The following is a 14,203-nucleotide window of genomic DNA, read 5'->3' on the forward strand; positions in this document are numbered from 1 at the left end:
TTACCTGCCAAAGATTTTTATTCTGTTAAATTCCTATCACGCGCCTGTAGCTCAGTGGATAGAGCGTCTGTTTCCTAAGCAGAAAGTCGTAGGTTCGACCCCTACCTGGCGCGATTCCCTTTTTAGTTTTTTGCCTTGATAAAGGAGGGCTAAGCTATTCTCTCTCTGCAACAGTTTAAACTTTTCCAGAGGGCATGAAAGGAGACCATCAGCAAAAATGATGCTCCGAGTCCCAGAGTCGCAGCATGAGCACGCTCTTTATTTCCTACAACCAATTGGAGGAGGTCGGTTTGGTTTTACCCTCTTTTAAGAAAGCACATCCACATTCATTACTGGATAACTACTATTAATAGCGGTAATATAATTACGTACCATTGGGAGTTTTAATTCTGATCACAATTCTTCTTTAAAATAGTTTACCTCCACTCTACCGAGCGTTGCCCTAATTCTCTTCGTTGACGGCCATTCTCTTCTCCTCTGAGAGAGAGAGAATGGTGGACTCGGACGACGACATGAATCTCCTCTCCACCCTCCGCGAAGAAGAAGACAACAACATCCTAATACAAGATCCGAAACCAAAGGAAGGGGACGAATTGAAGACTAACCACTACCACCTCCAATCCATCAACACAGCACTACTCTTAAGGCAGCTCCCCTCCCAAGGCCTATCCTTCCAGCTCTGGCCCGCCGCCAACACCCTCGTCTCCCTCCTCGACCACAACCCCTCCAAGCTCTTATTCCCTGATCCATCCACCCCTGCCGCCGCCAAGCTCCGAATCCTCGAGCTCGGCTCCGGCACCGGTCTCGTCGGCATCGCCGCCGCCGCCGTCCTCGGGGCCCGCGTCACCCTCACCGACCTCCCCCACGTGCTCCCCAACCTCCGCTTCAACGCCCAATCCAACGCCTCCGCTATCGCCTCCAACGGCGGGGAGATCGAAGTCCGGCAGCTGAGGTGGGGAGAGGAGGAGGACATGGACGGTCTCAATGCGTTCGATGTCGTGATGGCGTCAGATGTGGTGTACTACGATCACCTCTTCGAGCCGCTGCTGAGGACGGTGGAGGTGTTCGTGAAGGGCGAGGTGGGGTTCGTGATGGCCCATCTGAGGAGGTGGAAGAAGCGGGACGCGGTGTTCTTTCGCAAGGCGAGGAAGTTGTTCGATGTTGTCGTGCTGCACAACGACGCTCCGTTGCCTGGGAGTCGAATTGGAGTCGTCGTCTACCGTTTCACTGCGAAGAAGGCGAAGAAGAGATAGCGATGTTTTAAATGTTAAATCTTTTCTGGATAAGGTGAAAATTTGACAAGAAATCGGAGTTTTCCGAGTGTTATCTGGATGAACTCTTTCGTTTACTTTCAATCAAATGCAGATTAAAATGACAAAAAAAAAAAATCGGATCATTAGCACGACAAGTTGTTGGAATTCAATTGATTTGAAATTAGTTTTGAATGATAGGTACTCTACTTTTTGGTAAATATAATTAGTTTTTTTAATACTTAAAAGGTATAAATATCATTAACTAAAATTAATATGTGAAGACAAAAATATATTTACAGTAAATTTATCAAATATCTTATATAGAAAATAATATGTTATTTTTTAAAAAAAAAAATCTGTTAAAATTTTAAAAGTCCTCGGTCGCAATTATGTAAAAATCCCAAAGTTATTCCATTCAAACTTTCATTGCGTTACAATGCACTAATCCTCTGCACAGGGCCAAACCGCAAGCCCACCGCCTATCCCGAGCTAAAACCCTCGTCTCAGCCGGGAAAGGCTACCAACAGCTCCCACAATGACCGTCACGTCCTCCTCCTCTCTCCCCTCTCGCCTCGCCCTCCTGGCCTTCCTCTCCTTCTCCTCTGCCTTCTGCCTCTGGAAGTCTCTTCGCCTCCGTTCCCTTCGCCATCGCCTCTCTTCCTCCTCTTCCTCCTTAAACCCTAATTCCACCCCTAACCCCAACCTTAAGCTCTTCTTCGCCTCCCACACTGGCACCTCCCAAACCCTAGCCCGCCGCCTCGCCGACCGCCTCCTCTCCAACGGCGTCTCCGTCGACCTCGTCGACCCCAAGAGCTACGAGCCGGAGGAACTCCCCAAGGAAACCCTAGTTCTCATCGTTGCGTCTACCTGGGAGGACGGGAAGCCTCCCCCCAATGCGGAGTTCCTCGCCCGGTGGCTCGCCGAGAGCGTCGACGACTTCCGGGTCGGGTCGCTTCTCCTCTCTCGCTGCCGATTCGCTGTGTTCGGCGTCGGATCTGGATCCTATGGCTCGAAATACAATGCCGCCGCAAAGGACTTCTCACGGTGGATGAGATCCCTCGGTGCGACGGAGATGCTTCCGGTTTGTGAGGGGGATGTGGATCTCGGCGATGTGGATGTGGCATTCGAGTCCTGGGGTGGAAAGGTCATTGGATTGCTTAAGGGAGGTGGGGGAGTAGATGGTGGGGCTTTTGAATCGATAGTGGAAAGCGATGGGCTTGATGTATTGGAAGAGGATTTGGAGTCAGAGGAAGAGGAGGAGGTGGTGGAGGCGTTGGAATCAAATGAAGTTGATATGGAGGATATTGCTGGGAAAGCTCCTTCGAAGAAATCTTCGAGGGCTGTGGTGAATGGGGGAAAGAATGGTTTGAGAGAAATGGTGACCCCGATCATTAGAACAAGCTTAGAAAAGCAGGTGAATGCTGGTTTCGATCAAAATATACTTTTTTTATGCTATTATTGCTTTCGTTTTGGAAGTGGATATTCTCTTGTAGGTGGTCAAAGAGGTTTGATAATGTCTGTGAAATTGCATAAAGAAAAGAACCTTAAATATGTTCTTATGCTTATAGCTCTAAAAGATGATTTGCATAGAATACAGAAGCTTAAACCGACAAGTCTAGTGCAGAATGAAGCCTTGCATTTGTACTTCAATCTCCAAATGTGTATTTATGCTGCTCTCTCTCTCTCTCTCTCTCTCTCTCTTCCCCCACCCCCAATTGATCTTTGAATTTTATTTGGTTGCTGTTAATCCCTTCGTTTCACCATCTCACTTTTACTGCTCTGATCTGTGTGTGGATCATAATAAGGAGAGGAAATTGCATAACATAAAGAAGACAGTAGGTTATGGGAGAGGAGAAGTGGAAAAAAGAAAATGTGATGAGATTCCTGAAAAAGGATTTTTCGATTCTCTGACTCTTTTTTATATGGGAGGGAAGGCAGACGGTAAGGAAGACTGCTGTCAGGTAGCACACAGAGAAAGTTCTACAGTGATTGACAAGTGTTATATTGCAATAGCACGGTTGTACTGTTTTATACTTCTCATTTGTTTGTGAAACATCTTTTTGTTGAGCTTCCAAAATTTGGATGTCTATGCCAATGTATAGTGATGCCTTTTTTGTTCAATATGGATATTAAATTTATGAAAATGAAGATTTATTCTTGTCTACTTTGGCTTACTTGGGTTTTATGATTTTTAGTCCTTGCTTACTGTTCATTCTGTCCTTTTTTCTTTTTCACTTATCACCCATCTCTAGATTAACATTTTTTGCCTTGCTTTGATCAAGGAAACAAATATGATAATCTCCACTTACACCATGCAGGGTTATAAAATTATCGGTTCACATAGTGGAGTGAAGCTTTGTCGATGGACCAAGTCACAACTCCGAGGTCGTGGGGGCTGTTACAAACATTCATTTTATGGTATAGAGAGTCACAGGTGATGGCTACTAGAGTGCTATTTCTTGTCACTCTATGTTTAGATGATGTCTTGTAGGTAATAAATGGAAGACTCAGGATCAATCAAGAACAGGTTTAGGATTTTCAATGCTTAAATGGTTGAGTTTATATTATTAAACTTTCAATAGAGTTTAAAGGTGCTGACAAGGAGAAGTGGTTGGTTTATAAACTCCAACAAATATAGTAAATAACTCAAATGGTTCATTTGGCAGATAGATTCATACAGCGCATTTGCTAGAGCAGAGATAAATCGGTATTCATGGGCACTATCTAATCAAGAATATAATGATTGGATTTTTGGCTTTACATGTTTTTCCTGTTGGCAGAAAAAAATCAAATGGCTGATAGAAGTTATTTTATAAAATTAGGGTCTGCTGTTTGTAAGGGAGATTGTCTCTGAAGTCTAATCCTTTTGCTAGGTAGTAGCTGTACAGCTAGCAAGTTTATAAATTTATATAGATAATAATTTTGGCACAAAGTGGATCAAATGTGATCCAGTACTTGTTTCATAATTTCTTTCTATTGTTTTCTTTCACTAAATGTATCCCTTTAATTTTCTTTAGTCTTTGCTGAAACAGGTGTATGGAAGCAACGCCAAGTTTGGCTTGTGCAAATAAATGTGTATTTTGTTGGAGACATCACACAAACCCCGTTGGAAAGAGTTGGCAGTGGAAGATGGATGATCCTCTTGACATTGTGAATGCTGCAATTGAGCAGCATACAAAAATGATCAAGCAGATGAAAGGAGTACCAGGTGTCTTCATATTTGTCCTCATTTTGGAATGGCAACATACAGATACAGCTGATTTTTTCTTTGCACTTGATTTTTACTATTCACATGCTATGTTTTGCTAATAGCTTGGCTGATGAGTTCATTAATAAATTGAAAGTACCTGAAGCTATTAGTGGTTTAGACATTTTTAGTATTGGAATGCATATTTTCTTTTTTGCACATCGGCTATATTTTGATTGCCCTTTCAGTCTTAAATCATAGGCACCACAACTTTTAGGAAATTTCATTTGATGAAGATTGTTTGACTAATATATGTCCTCTGTCAAGTTGGTCATAATCCCTTTTCCATCATACTATTTGGCAATATTTTGCTATTATATTCTAGCATGTAGGGATTGGCACTTGGCAAGCAATCATCTTCCTAAGGCAGGTGCTGCCACTTTCCAGCACAAATACAAATTAAGTGTGATCTTCTGTCTACTTCTTCCCTTAGGTGTAAAGCAAGAGCTGCTAGCAGAAGGTCTCTCGCCTAGACATTGTGCTCTGTCCCTTGTTGGCGAACCAATCATGTATCCAGAGATAAACACACTTATTGATGAGCTGCATCAGAGGCATATCTCAACATTTCTTGTTACAAATGCTCAATTTCCTGATAGGATAAAAATGCTGAAACCCGTTACCCAGGTTATCTTCTGCCTTACGTATCAATTAATTGACTTTGCTGTGATTGTAGGGAAATAATATATAAGTTTCTTTCAATTATTGCAGCTATATGTCAGCGTAGATGCTGCTACAAAAGAGAGTCTGAAGGCAGTAGATAGGCCGCTGTTTGGGGACTTTTGGGAGCGATTTGTTGTGAGTAGTACTTAATAGATTGGATTTATGTTCTGATTTTTCCATCCGTATCTGTTAATGCAGCTTTTTATAGTGTGATAAACATGCATCTCTATTTTCTTCCTACTATACATGCCCTTCGGAATAGCAGTTATTCATAAGACCAAAAGAAAATGCCATGAAGGGCTAACCACAATCACCTTTGTTTATCTTCCATTTATTTAATACAAACATTTTTTTTTCACTTAATTATACCTTGTTGGATTGTGAAGATTTCTTTCACAAATTAGTATCTCATTGTGCTCTCCTAATATATACTGAGAAAATTTCCAATCTTTGATCCACATGAGCTAAGTGATGAAGATAATCTTTTAAATTGTGACTAATCCTGATGATAGTAATGGCTACATGATGGAGCTCGAGAAGAAAGGATTAATTGAATAATTTATCAAGGGAAAGAATCTAGGATTAGTGAAAATCAATAAGTTAGACCAACTTTATAAGTATATCCTCAATATATATCTATATCGAAAGGGTCAAATTCGAATAAGTTTGCAAAAAAGTAAAACTTTTCTAAATTGGTAAAACTGTTTCAATCAAAAGTGTATAACAAGGGAATCAATTGTTCGTATTCTATTTATATAGAAAGAAATAACAGAAAGAAATAAAAAAGGTATGTTGCTGCCGTTTTGAAAGGAATAGGGATCCCTGAAGTAATGTCTAAACCCAATGGTTTCACAAAGCAAAGATAAAGGATTCCGGAACAAGGAAACACTATTTTCAATTGTCTCAATAATTGGATCAGAATGAGGAATAAAAATAGATTTGAGATGAGACAAACAAAAGAGTTTAGAGACAGCTCAATAAATGTCAAAGGATTTTCCTTTGAACTTTGTCACAATTACCACCCCCCCTGTTTGTAATATGTTTCTTGAAATAAGCTAGTCAAAAGTTTCTAGTATTGGTTCTTGTCCTTGTCTCACTAGAATTGGTTCTAGTTCTTGTCCCTGTTTGTGTTCGCGAGGTTTAAGAAGCCTAGTCAACAATTTTAATCAACTTAAATTGCAATATATTTTTAAAAACATGTATTTTTAACTTTTACGTGCTAATGGCCTCCATGACAGAGGATTATGATACCTTCACATGAGTTAAATACGCAGAACTCTGGTCTTCTGAGAAAGATAAATGGCAGACCTGCAACTTTATATACTTTCCATCATAAGCTTCTAGCTCCAGTTTCTTCTGACAATTCACTAAAGCATATTAAAAAGAACCTTCATTTTCTTTAGTGAACTAATTTTCTTGTACCCTTGTGTCATTAATGTATAATGTATCATGTGATGTGTGTTCTTCCAATTCTTTGTAGGATTCACTGAAAGCATTGCATTATAAAGAGCAGCGGACAGTTTATCGTCTGACTTTGGTTAAAGGGTGGAATGCAGAGGAGATAGATGCATATACTAGCTTGTTGAGCCTTGGAAAACCTGATTTCATTGAGATCAAGGGTGTCACATACTGTGGCTCGTCAGTGGCCTTCTCTCTTTTTCTCCCCTGAAAGTTATCTATTAGCCTGTGGATTTTGATCTTTTGTTCCACTTGACATTTCAGGTCTGCCACTTCAAAGTTGACAATGGAAAATGTCCCATGGCATTCTGATGTTAAAACTTTTTCAGAGGCTTTGGCCACGAAAAGCAATGGTGAATATGAAGTTGCTTGTGAACATGTCCATTCTTGCTGTGTCCTTCTAGCAAAAGTTTCTAAATTCAAAGTTGATGGTAAATGGTACACATGGATAAACTATGAGCGATTCCAGGAACTGGTAATTTTCACCTTAATATAAAAGCTTAGTTTATGTTATGTCTGTATCTTCCATAATGACTTAAATCACTATACATTATTTGATGCAGGTGGCTTCTGGAAAGTCCTTTCGGAGTGAAGACTACATGGCTATTACACCTTCTTGGGCTGTCTATGGAGCTGAAGAAGGTGGGTTTGATCCAGATCAATCTCGTTTTAAGAAGGAGAGGCGCCACGGAGCTGCAAGCATTCGGAGCTAATGGAAGTATTTTGACAAGGCGTGTCGGTGGATAGAGGCTATTGTCGCTAAGTTTTTTCACAGAAGTTCAGAGGCAGACCCATCACCCCCGGTGCGCGTTACGTTACATATTTATTTCTACTACAAGGGGTTCTTTTTGTATACTAGCTGTGTATTATATATTTCTTCACGAACAGTTGAGATGTTCAAACTCAATTCTTTGGGGGCATCTTGACCCTCTGAAGAGGATATACTCAATTTAGTTAAATTAGAAAAGGGGTCAAAAGAGTAGTTGTAGCCAAAAATTTCTTTAATCCAGTATAAGAACATAGCTGAGGTGACAGCACAATGTACTGTCCATGTTTCATTGGCTAGTAAAATATGTTGAACCGACCATGTCCTCCGTATCTTTAGGAAAAAGCCTATGGTGATACAGTGAAACTGGACTTTATCTTTTCTTGTGGGCATGTACACTGCCTTCTAGGCGTTATGTTCTTTTCATTTTGCAAATAGGATGAGATTTGTCTGCCATTTGATTACTCCACAATTGGTGTATCTTCTTAAGTACGAGTTGATTCAACTAACCAAATATAATTTGGTTTGATTTTATGTGTGTGTGTGTGTGTGTGTGTGTGTGTGTTTCTTGTTTGCATGTATACCGTTATAAACCCTTTATTTATGTGTATACCCTTCCAGAGTTGATATTTATATCATACCTCTGAAAACTCTTGTGTGATTCATAGGTTAATACACCTTAGAACCTCATACCATGAAAGCTTAGTTAGTTAACCGATAGTTAAATTTCGCTCCATTTAACAGTGAGAATACAAGAATACTCTCCTCTATTTTGCACACATATATATATATATATATGTAAAAAAAAAAATCTTTGATTTTATCCGGTCATATTCGACAAGATCTTACCTAATTTGCAGTTGAGTTCTGGATGAAACGACCACCTAACAACCTTATCTGCCCTCACCCAAAACTTTTAGAAAGCCAATTCCGGCACTGCCGCTCTACCCGCAACCCAGTGTGATCAATTGGGTCCTATTACGTACGGTGCATCACGTGCCACACGTACTGCATATTAGCTGGCAGCCAGCTACTGTTGTCTATACTTATGCCGACGCGATTTGCTTGGATTTGCTTGTTATCTTTTGCAGCTATTATGCCACATAGATTGCACCTAAGAATGTCCCAATCACGTCTCTTTGACAGATACATCGCCAAATGTCTCAAGTTATTGGCAAAAGGAAAATTGGTAGAATTGTCCCAATCGCGTGCTTTTCTAAATGACGATAGACATTATCTGAATCTTGATTCATGATCACGCTAAGACTGTAGTTTAACACCTTCCTTTTGAGCCTGGTCTTGGATAACTCTGTAAAGTGTCACAACTTCCCTACTCATTATTTACTATGGAAGTTATGATCTGATAACTGTAGGTAAGCCCATTTCTCTCAAAAACAATTTACTCTCATATTCTTTTTTAATAGATTAAGAAATATATATATATATATATATAATTTTTATGTTAAAAAATAAAAAAAAAGGAGTGCTAAGTAAAGCTACTGAGTCGTATAATCTTGTGTTTTTTGATGCCGAATTGTGGAGTTTGGAGTTCATCGTTTTGACTTAGTGGGGCCCTAATGGCCGACCATTTCCGTTTCTGCTCTCTTATCAGTTGACTGCCTCTAGACGAAGTCTGTCAACGAACATATCCAAATATATCCTCACCAACCACTCTCTTACTAATAAGCACACATTTGCTCCTCCCTTAACAAAAAGAATATTAAAAAAATAAACGCACATCTGTTTCCCAAGGCTAATAAAATCACACAGAGTCATATATCATTGGCAAAATTGAGAAGAAACCCAAAGCAAACAAACCTTTATAAGATCTAAATGTTGCAGAGGAGGAGAGGAACGGGAACACACAATGGCTTACATAAATTATAGTAAAAGAGTAGGCATTCTAGAGAAAAGAGAAGAGAAGATGGATAGGATGACTCAGGTGCTCTTACGAGGTTGTTGGCTTTTTCTTCTTGTTCTGCTCCTGGGTTTCACTTCTTGATGGCTTTGCTCAGCAACCACGACCTCTTTATCCTTCGCCTTAGCTGCTACGGCGGTGGAAGACGCTTCTACTCCCTTTCGCTCCTCCTCTTCCTCTTCTCCAAGACCCAACTTTCCCTTCTTCTTGGCTCCCTCCTCCTCATCATCATCATCTTCTTCTTCTTCTTCTTCTTCTTCTTCATCACCATCTCCTTCTTCTTCTTCCTCTGCTACAACTTTCCGAGGCCGGCCGCGCTTTCGCGGGACGGGTGGCGACGTGGGCTGCTCCGATGCTTCGCCTGTCGATGGAGTCGATCTTTTCTTAGGTTTCTTCTTCCCCATATACGATAAAAACTTGGATCTTGATTTCTTTTTCTTTTTCTTTTTCTTTTTTTTCTTCTCCTTGACAAAGATCGGAGCTTTTTCTATATATCTTTCACGAAACCGACCAAATCTAGAACATCGGAGCACTCACATCAAGGATTTAATCGAGATCGATATCCATTGATCGATCTCTTCCTCAAAGACGAGAGGAGAAGGGAGAGGAGGGGAGGAGGAAAGCGTGGTGGACGCACCACAGGGGATTATTATAGGCTGGCTGAGAGGAATCCCTTGGAAACTTCCCCACTGCTTGCTCTCTGCGCTGCGCTGCGCTGCTCTGCTCCACTCTCTTAGATAAAATTCTACAGTAATAGAATAAGAGTACGGCGACTGCTCCACTCTTATTAATAGATTTTTTTTTTAGGAAAACATTTTGCTTTCTATCTATCCTAGGATATTTTCAAACAGCACCTTATACTTCATCATTTTCGATTTACATCCTTCTTTGAGGATGATTTTGTCGGACTCCTCTTTTTTACTTGTCGTTTTCATGTGACACTCTAAATCCGATCATTTTTAAATAAAAAAGGTATCATCTAATAAATATTCTATAATTTTAAAATTATGTAACTTAATATTTCGGTAGAGTAGGATAGGGTAATTAAATATAATAAAAGATTTATGATTTAGTTAAGTGGAGAAGGGTGGAATGGCTTAAAAAGGGATTGGTTAGTCATTAGTGTGTGTCGAGGTTAGAAATTTTTTAATAGTATTTTAGTAATTTAATCAGTAGAGTTACATAAATCATATACTAGGATTAATGCTAGTAGGTCAAAATAACAACATGATATTAATCTAAAAATAATAAAAATATAGTATTATTTAAAAAACTTCTTATTATCATTCACACCGTATATATCAACGTCTATCATCAGACCCATATATTTTGCTTTGATGTACAACAATTAAATACCTAAAAATACTCTTTATTTAACTTTAAAATTTCATTCCCCTTCTATTTTTATCTTAACCGTAAAAAAAAAACTATTCAAAGTTATTAAGATTATTTTGTATTTATAGTAACTCATTAAGATTAAGAAAATTAACAGCAGTATATATTTTGGCATTAAAAACAAAATCTACTGTTTATTTGGAGGAGGAGGAGTCTACTCTACTTCTCTCTTAGTCCTGTGCACTGCCATTGTCTTTGCTTCCCAGCTTATTATAGCAATAAATTATTGTCGGTAACTTTCTTTCCCTTTTCTGGGGGAGAAGTGGGCACTTTTAATTCATGGAAAGCGATTGATAATTCGTAATTTTGTGAGACGAGCGTCGCAAAAAAAGAGACTTATACCACTTTCTTTCTTTTTCTCAAGTTTATTTTCATGTGAAATACCTTTAGTTTTTATTAGTGATTATGTAGTAATATATTGCACGTTACTCTCTTCTTCTTCTTTTCTTTATCTCAATCATGTTACATATTGGTTTAGTGTTTGCAATTTTGAAAGGATTTTTTGTTTTACTTCTGGTAGTCAAAGGAGGCTGTGGGCTATTCATTGGATTGGTTGGACAACGAATCAATCACTCTTCATACAATAAGATAAGCAGTTGGAGTCATATAAATAACTAATAAGATAAGTGCCAAATATCTAATTTCGAATCCATGAACCTTTCGGCAGATTGATGGACCCTCACCCACTTTGTTACCAGATAAAGAAATACAAGGGAAAAAAAAAACACTGTTATCTTAAGCTTAGTTGAATTAACTTGACATCAAAGTAAAGTAATTAGTATACAAAGCCTCTACTTTTTTGGGCCCTTTATAATATCTTGGCTTAAAATATCTACTTTATACCTCTTAATAATGCAAATAAGGTATTTCTATAATTTTATTTATATTTTATTATTTTGTTGTAAAATATGGTTAAGATTGTAATAATTGTTTTGAATAAATTTATGTAAGAATTTATATTTGATTACTAAATTGTGAATAAATATAGTCCATAAGATTATTTTAAAATAAAATAAATTAAAATACACTAAAAATTGGCGAAAGAAATAAAAATAGAAAATGAAAATGAGTTGGATAGGAATGAACTTATTTTGATTGTTTCCCACAAATAGAAATTTTGTTTAAAAAACGTGCAACCTCTGCTTATGATAATTTTTTATGTATAATTAGTCATATGATTTACCTTATCTAAGATGTAAATGAATGTTTGGTTGCAAAATATATATAAGAGAGACCTAGTTTATAATAAATATATATTATGCAGTTTTTAAAGTGTTTTGGTGCATTAACCCAGTGAATTACTGGTTAGAGCATATTTAAACTAATTTTCATAATAGCTAATAAGATAAATGCCAATTTGGAAAAAAGAAAAGAAGAGGTCATATTAAGATGAGTTCCGTAGGTCATGCTCTTTTTCAATAGATGATTGATTGCTCCAGCAGGGGGGGGGGGGGGAATCAAATCAAAGTTGACTGTTGATGCCACAAACTTCAACAGGGGATCATAAAATCCAGGCTAAATATAACCCAAAGTCACACGTAAAGGGAGGAGATTAAAAGATGCTTGCATACTCGTCTTCACTTCCATGATAAGTAGAAGAGGATAGCTAGGCAAACACAATCCCATAAATCTTGGATAGTATTATAGAATATTTATAATTAATTACAGAGTTTTTGACCGAAATAGTACTCTCTTAAACTTTTTTTTTTATAACTAAAATGGACCGCAATTAAATTTGATACTAAAAGTAGTTTATTTCACCGTTGTTTTCAGTAAAATGCTGATGTTTAACATTTATATATGTTAGTTAATGAAGTAAGATGCTAAATTAGTGATAAGTTTAATAATTTATTTAAAAAATTTCAGATAAAATGATAGCATACTCAACTATGTTTGCTTTTTGTTGGAGCACATAAAACGCTAAATAAATCAGTAATATATATTAGAAGAAGACATTGAACTTATTATTGTTTTCTCTAGCTCAAGTAAAATGCTAATAAATTTTAAGTTTTACTAATACTTATATTAAATCATACTATTTTTTGTATTAATTTTGAGGTGTATTCTATTTTAATATTGTAAAATTTTGAAGAGGGCTGATTTGATAAACAAACTCATGATTATGTTCCATAAAAGAAAATAAAATTGATGATTGTGATGATGATACAAGTGATAGCAATAGTGTCTCGTAGTGATGGCAATGATGATAAGTTTGAGCCGGAAAATCCTTGGATATTTATGTAGTGTCTTTTTAAATGCTAACAATAAGCATAATATCTTAGGGGTGGCAAGAGTAAAAACTTAATATTTACTTATGAACATGATAAATAATAGTAAGAATATAAATGTAATATATGGATAGATATAAAAGAGCCACTCACAATTTAAGTATTTTACACACAATACCTTTCGTTTATATAATGAGCATGGAGAAAAAATCATTTATTGTGATAGATGAAGAATAGTATAGTCTATTATAAATTTATCACAAAAGATATCTTTCTCGTGAGTGCAGATTTGATCGTGTCTATCCTTTTAAGTGTCAACCCGGCCCCGTCAACATATTAATTACACATATTTGACGTCCTTAAAAAATATGGTAGAATATGGAAATGCGAGATTAAAATTATCATATGAGATGAGTGTGATCATCCTATTAGACGGGGCTTGCCTAATCTAAATATTTCATTGTGGTATCATTTACAAGAACATTATAAATAACGGCACCATTATTCATTTGAGCACAAGCTCGTAAAGCTCAATACAACCTATTGTCCTTGGATTATGCTAAAACAACTAACCTAGAAACACAACTTGTAGTACGAATAGACAACCAAACATCAAACTGCACACCATAGATTCACTATTGAGGATCACAGTGGAAGTTATCAACAGTTAGATCCGCCTAAAAGAAGGAAAGATGGGCCCTTGGCTGATCTACTCGACGCCATTAAACTGAATCCTCTCTCTCTCTCTCTCTCTCTCTCTCTCTCTCTCTCTCTCTATATATATATATATATATATGTTACTGTGACATGGGCGTAGGACTCCAGCAAGGAATGCGTCTACTGGACTCTTGACCTTATTAGAGGATGCTTGGGATTTGCTGGACCATTGCACAGTCTCCATTAACAAACTGTACCCTTGTATTAGTTGCTAAGCAATGTGACAGAAGCATAAAACTATTTATTTTTATCCCACTTCTGCCTGATGATTCACTCGGGTGTGAAAAATGTTTCTAGTTTTGTTTTTGATAAGTTACAGCAAGTGGGGAGACAACCACAATAGCATCATTAGATTCAGTAGAAAACCTAGCTAGTGAGAATGATATGGTTGGTTATTTCCTCAGTTTGTACTTAAATTAAGTGTTGAATATATTTTAACTCACTTTAGCTCGTTAAACTCTTTTGGTACATTCGACTAGATCCCAACAGTTAGGATAGGATGTTTAACCAAAGTTTTACAGTGACAGTATTTTTAATCCTAAAAGATATTAATAGTTTATC

General features: G+C 37.5%; 2 protein-coding genes and 1 non-coding gene across 3 annotated transcripts; all 3 read left to right on the forward strand.

Moving 5' to 3' along the window:
- Positions 1-40: 40 nt before the first annotated feature.
- On the forward strand, positions 41-113 carry TRNAR-CCU (transfer RNA arginine (anticodon CCU)). The gene has a single exon. It is a non-coding gene; the product is annotated as a tRNA-Arg (tRNA).
- Positions 114-167: 54 nt separating this feature from the next.
- On the forward strand, positions 168-1,336 carry LOC140784863 (uncharacterized). Its single transcript, XM_073132453.1, has 2 exons — positions 168-284; positions 416-1,336. The coding sequence occupies exon 2, from the start codon at positions 492-494 to the stop codon at positions 1,251-1,253; it is 762 nt and encodes a 253-aa protein (XP_072988554.1). The 5' UTR covers positions 168-284; positions 416-491; the 3' UTR covers positions 1,254-1,336.
- A 316-nt stretch (positions 1,337-1,652) lies between these two features.
- LOC140785187 (S-adenosyl-L-methionine-dependent tRNA 4-demethylwyosine synthase) lies at positions 1,653-7,705 on the forward strand. Its single transcript, XM_073132955.1, has 8 exons — positions 1,653-2,667; positions 3,572-3,687; positions 4,286-4,461; positions 4,934-5,124; positions 5,209-5,295; positions 6,641-6,798; positions 6,883-7,093; positions 7,182-7,705. The coding sequence occupies exons 1-8, from the start codon at positions 1,789-1,791 to the stop codon at positions 7,329-7,331; spliced, it is 1,968 nt and encodes a 655-aa protein (XP_072989056.1). The 5' UTR covers positions 1,653-1,788; the 3' UTR covers positions 7,332-7,705.
- The last annotated feature ends 6,498 nt before the right edge of the window (positions 7,706-14,203 follow it).

The sequence above is a fragment of the Typha latifolia genome, chromosome 3, assembly GCF_019914945.1.
Source record: "Typha latifolia isolate L0001 chromosome 3, TyphaL0001v2, whole genome shotgun sequence".
In the NCBI taxonomy this organism is placed as follows: domain Eukaryota; kingdom Viridiplantae; phylum Streptophyta; class Magnoliopsida; order Poales; family Typhaceae; genus Typha; species Typha latifolia.

Coding starts and splice junctions, on each gene's coding strand:
- LOC140784863 (XM_073132453.1), top strand. CDS start 492: ATGGTGGACTCGGACGACGACATGAATCTCCTCTCCACCCTCCGCGAA.
- LOC140785187 (XM_073132955.1), top strand. CDS start 1,789: ATGACCGTCACGTCCTCCTCCTCTCTCCCCTCTCGCCTCGCCCTCCTG. Junction 2,668..3,571: donor GAACAAGCTTAGAAAAGCAG/GTGAATGCTGGT, acceptor TACACCATGCAG/GGTTATAAAATTATCGGTTC. Junction 5,296..6,640: donor ACTTTTGGGAGCGATTTGTT/GTGAGTAGTACT, acceptor AATTCTTTGTAG/GATTCACTGAAAGCATTGCA.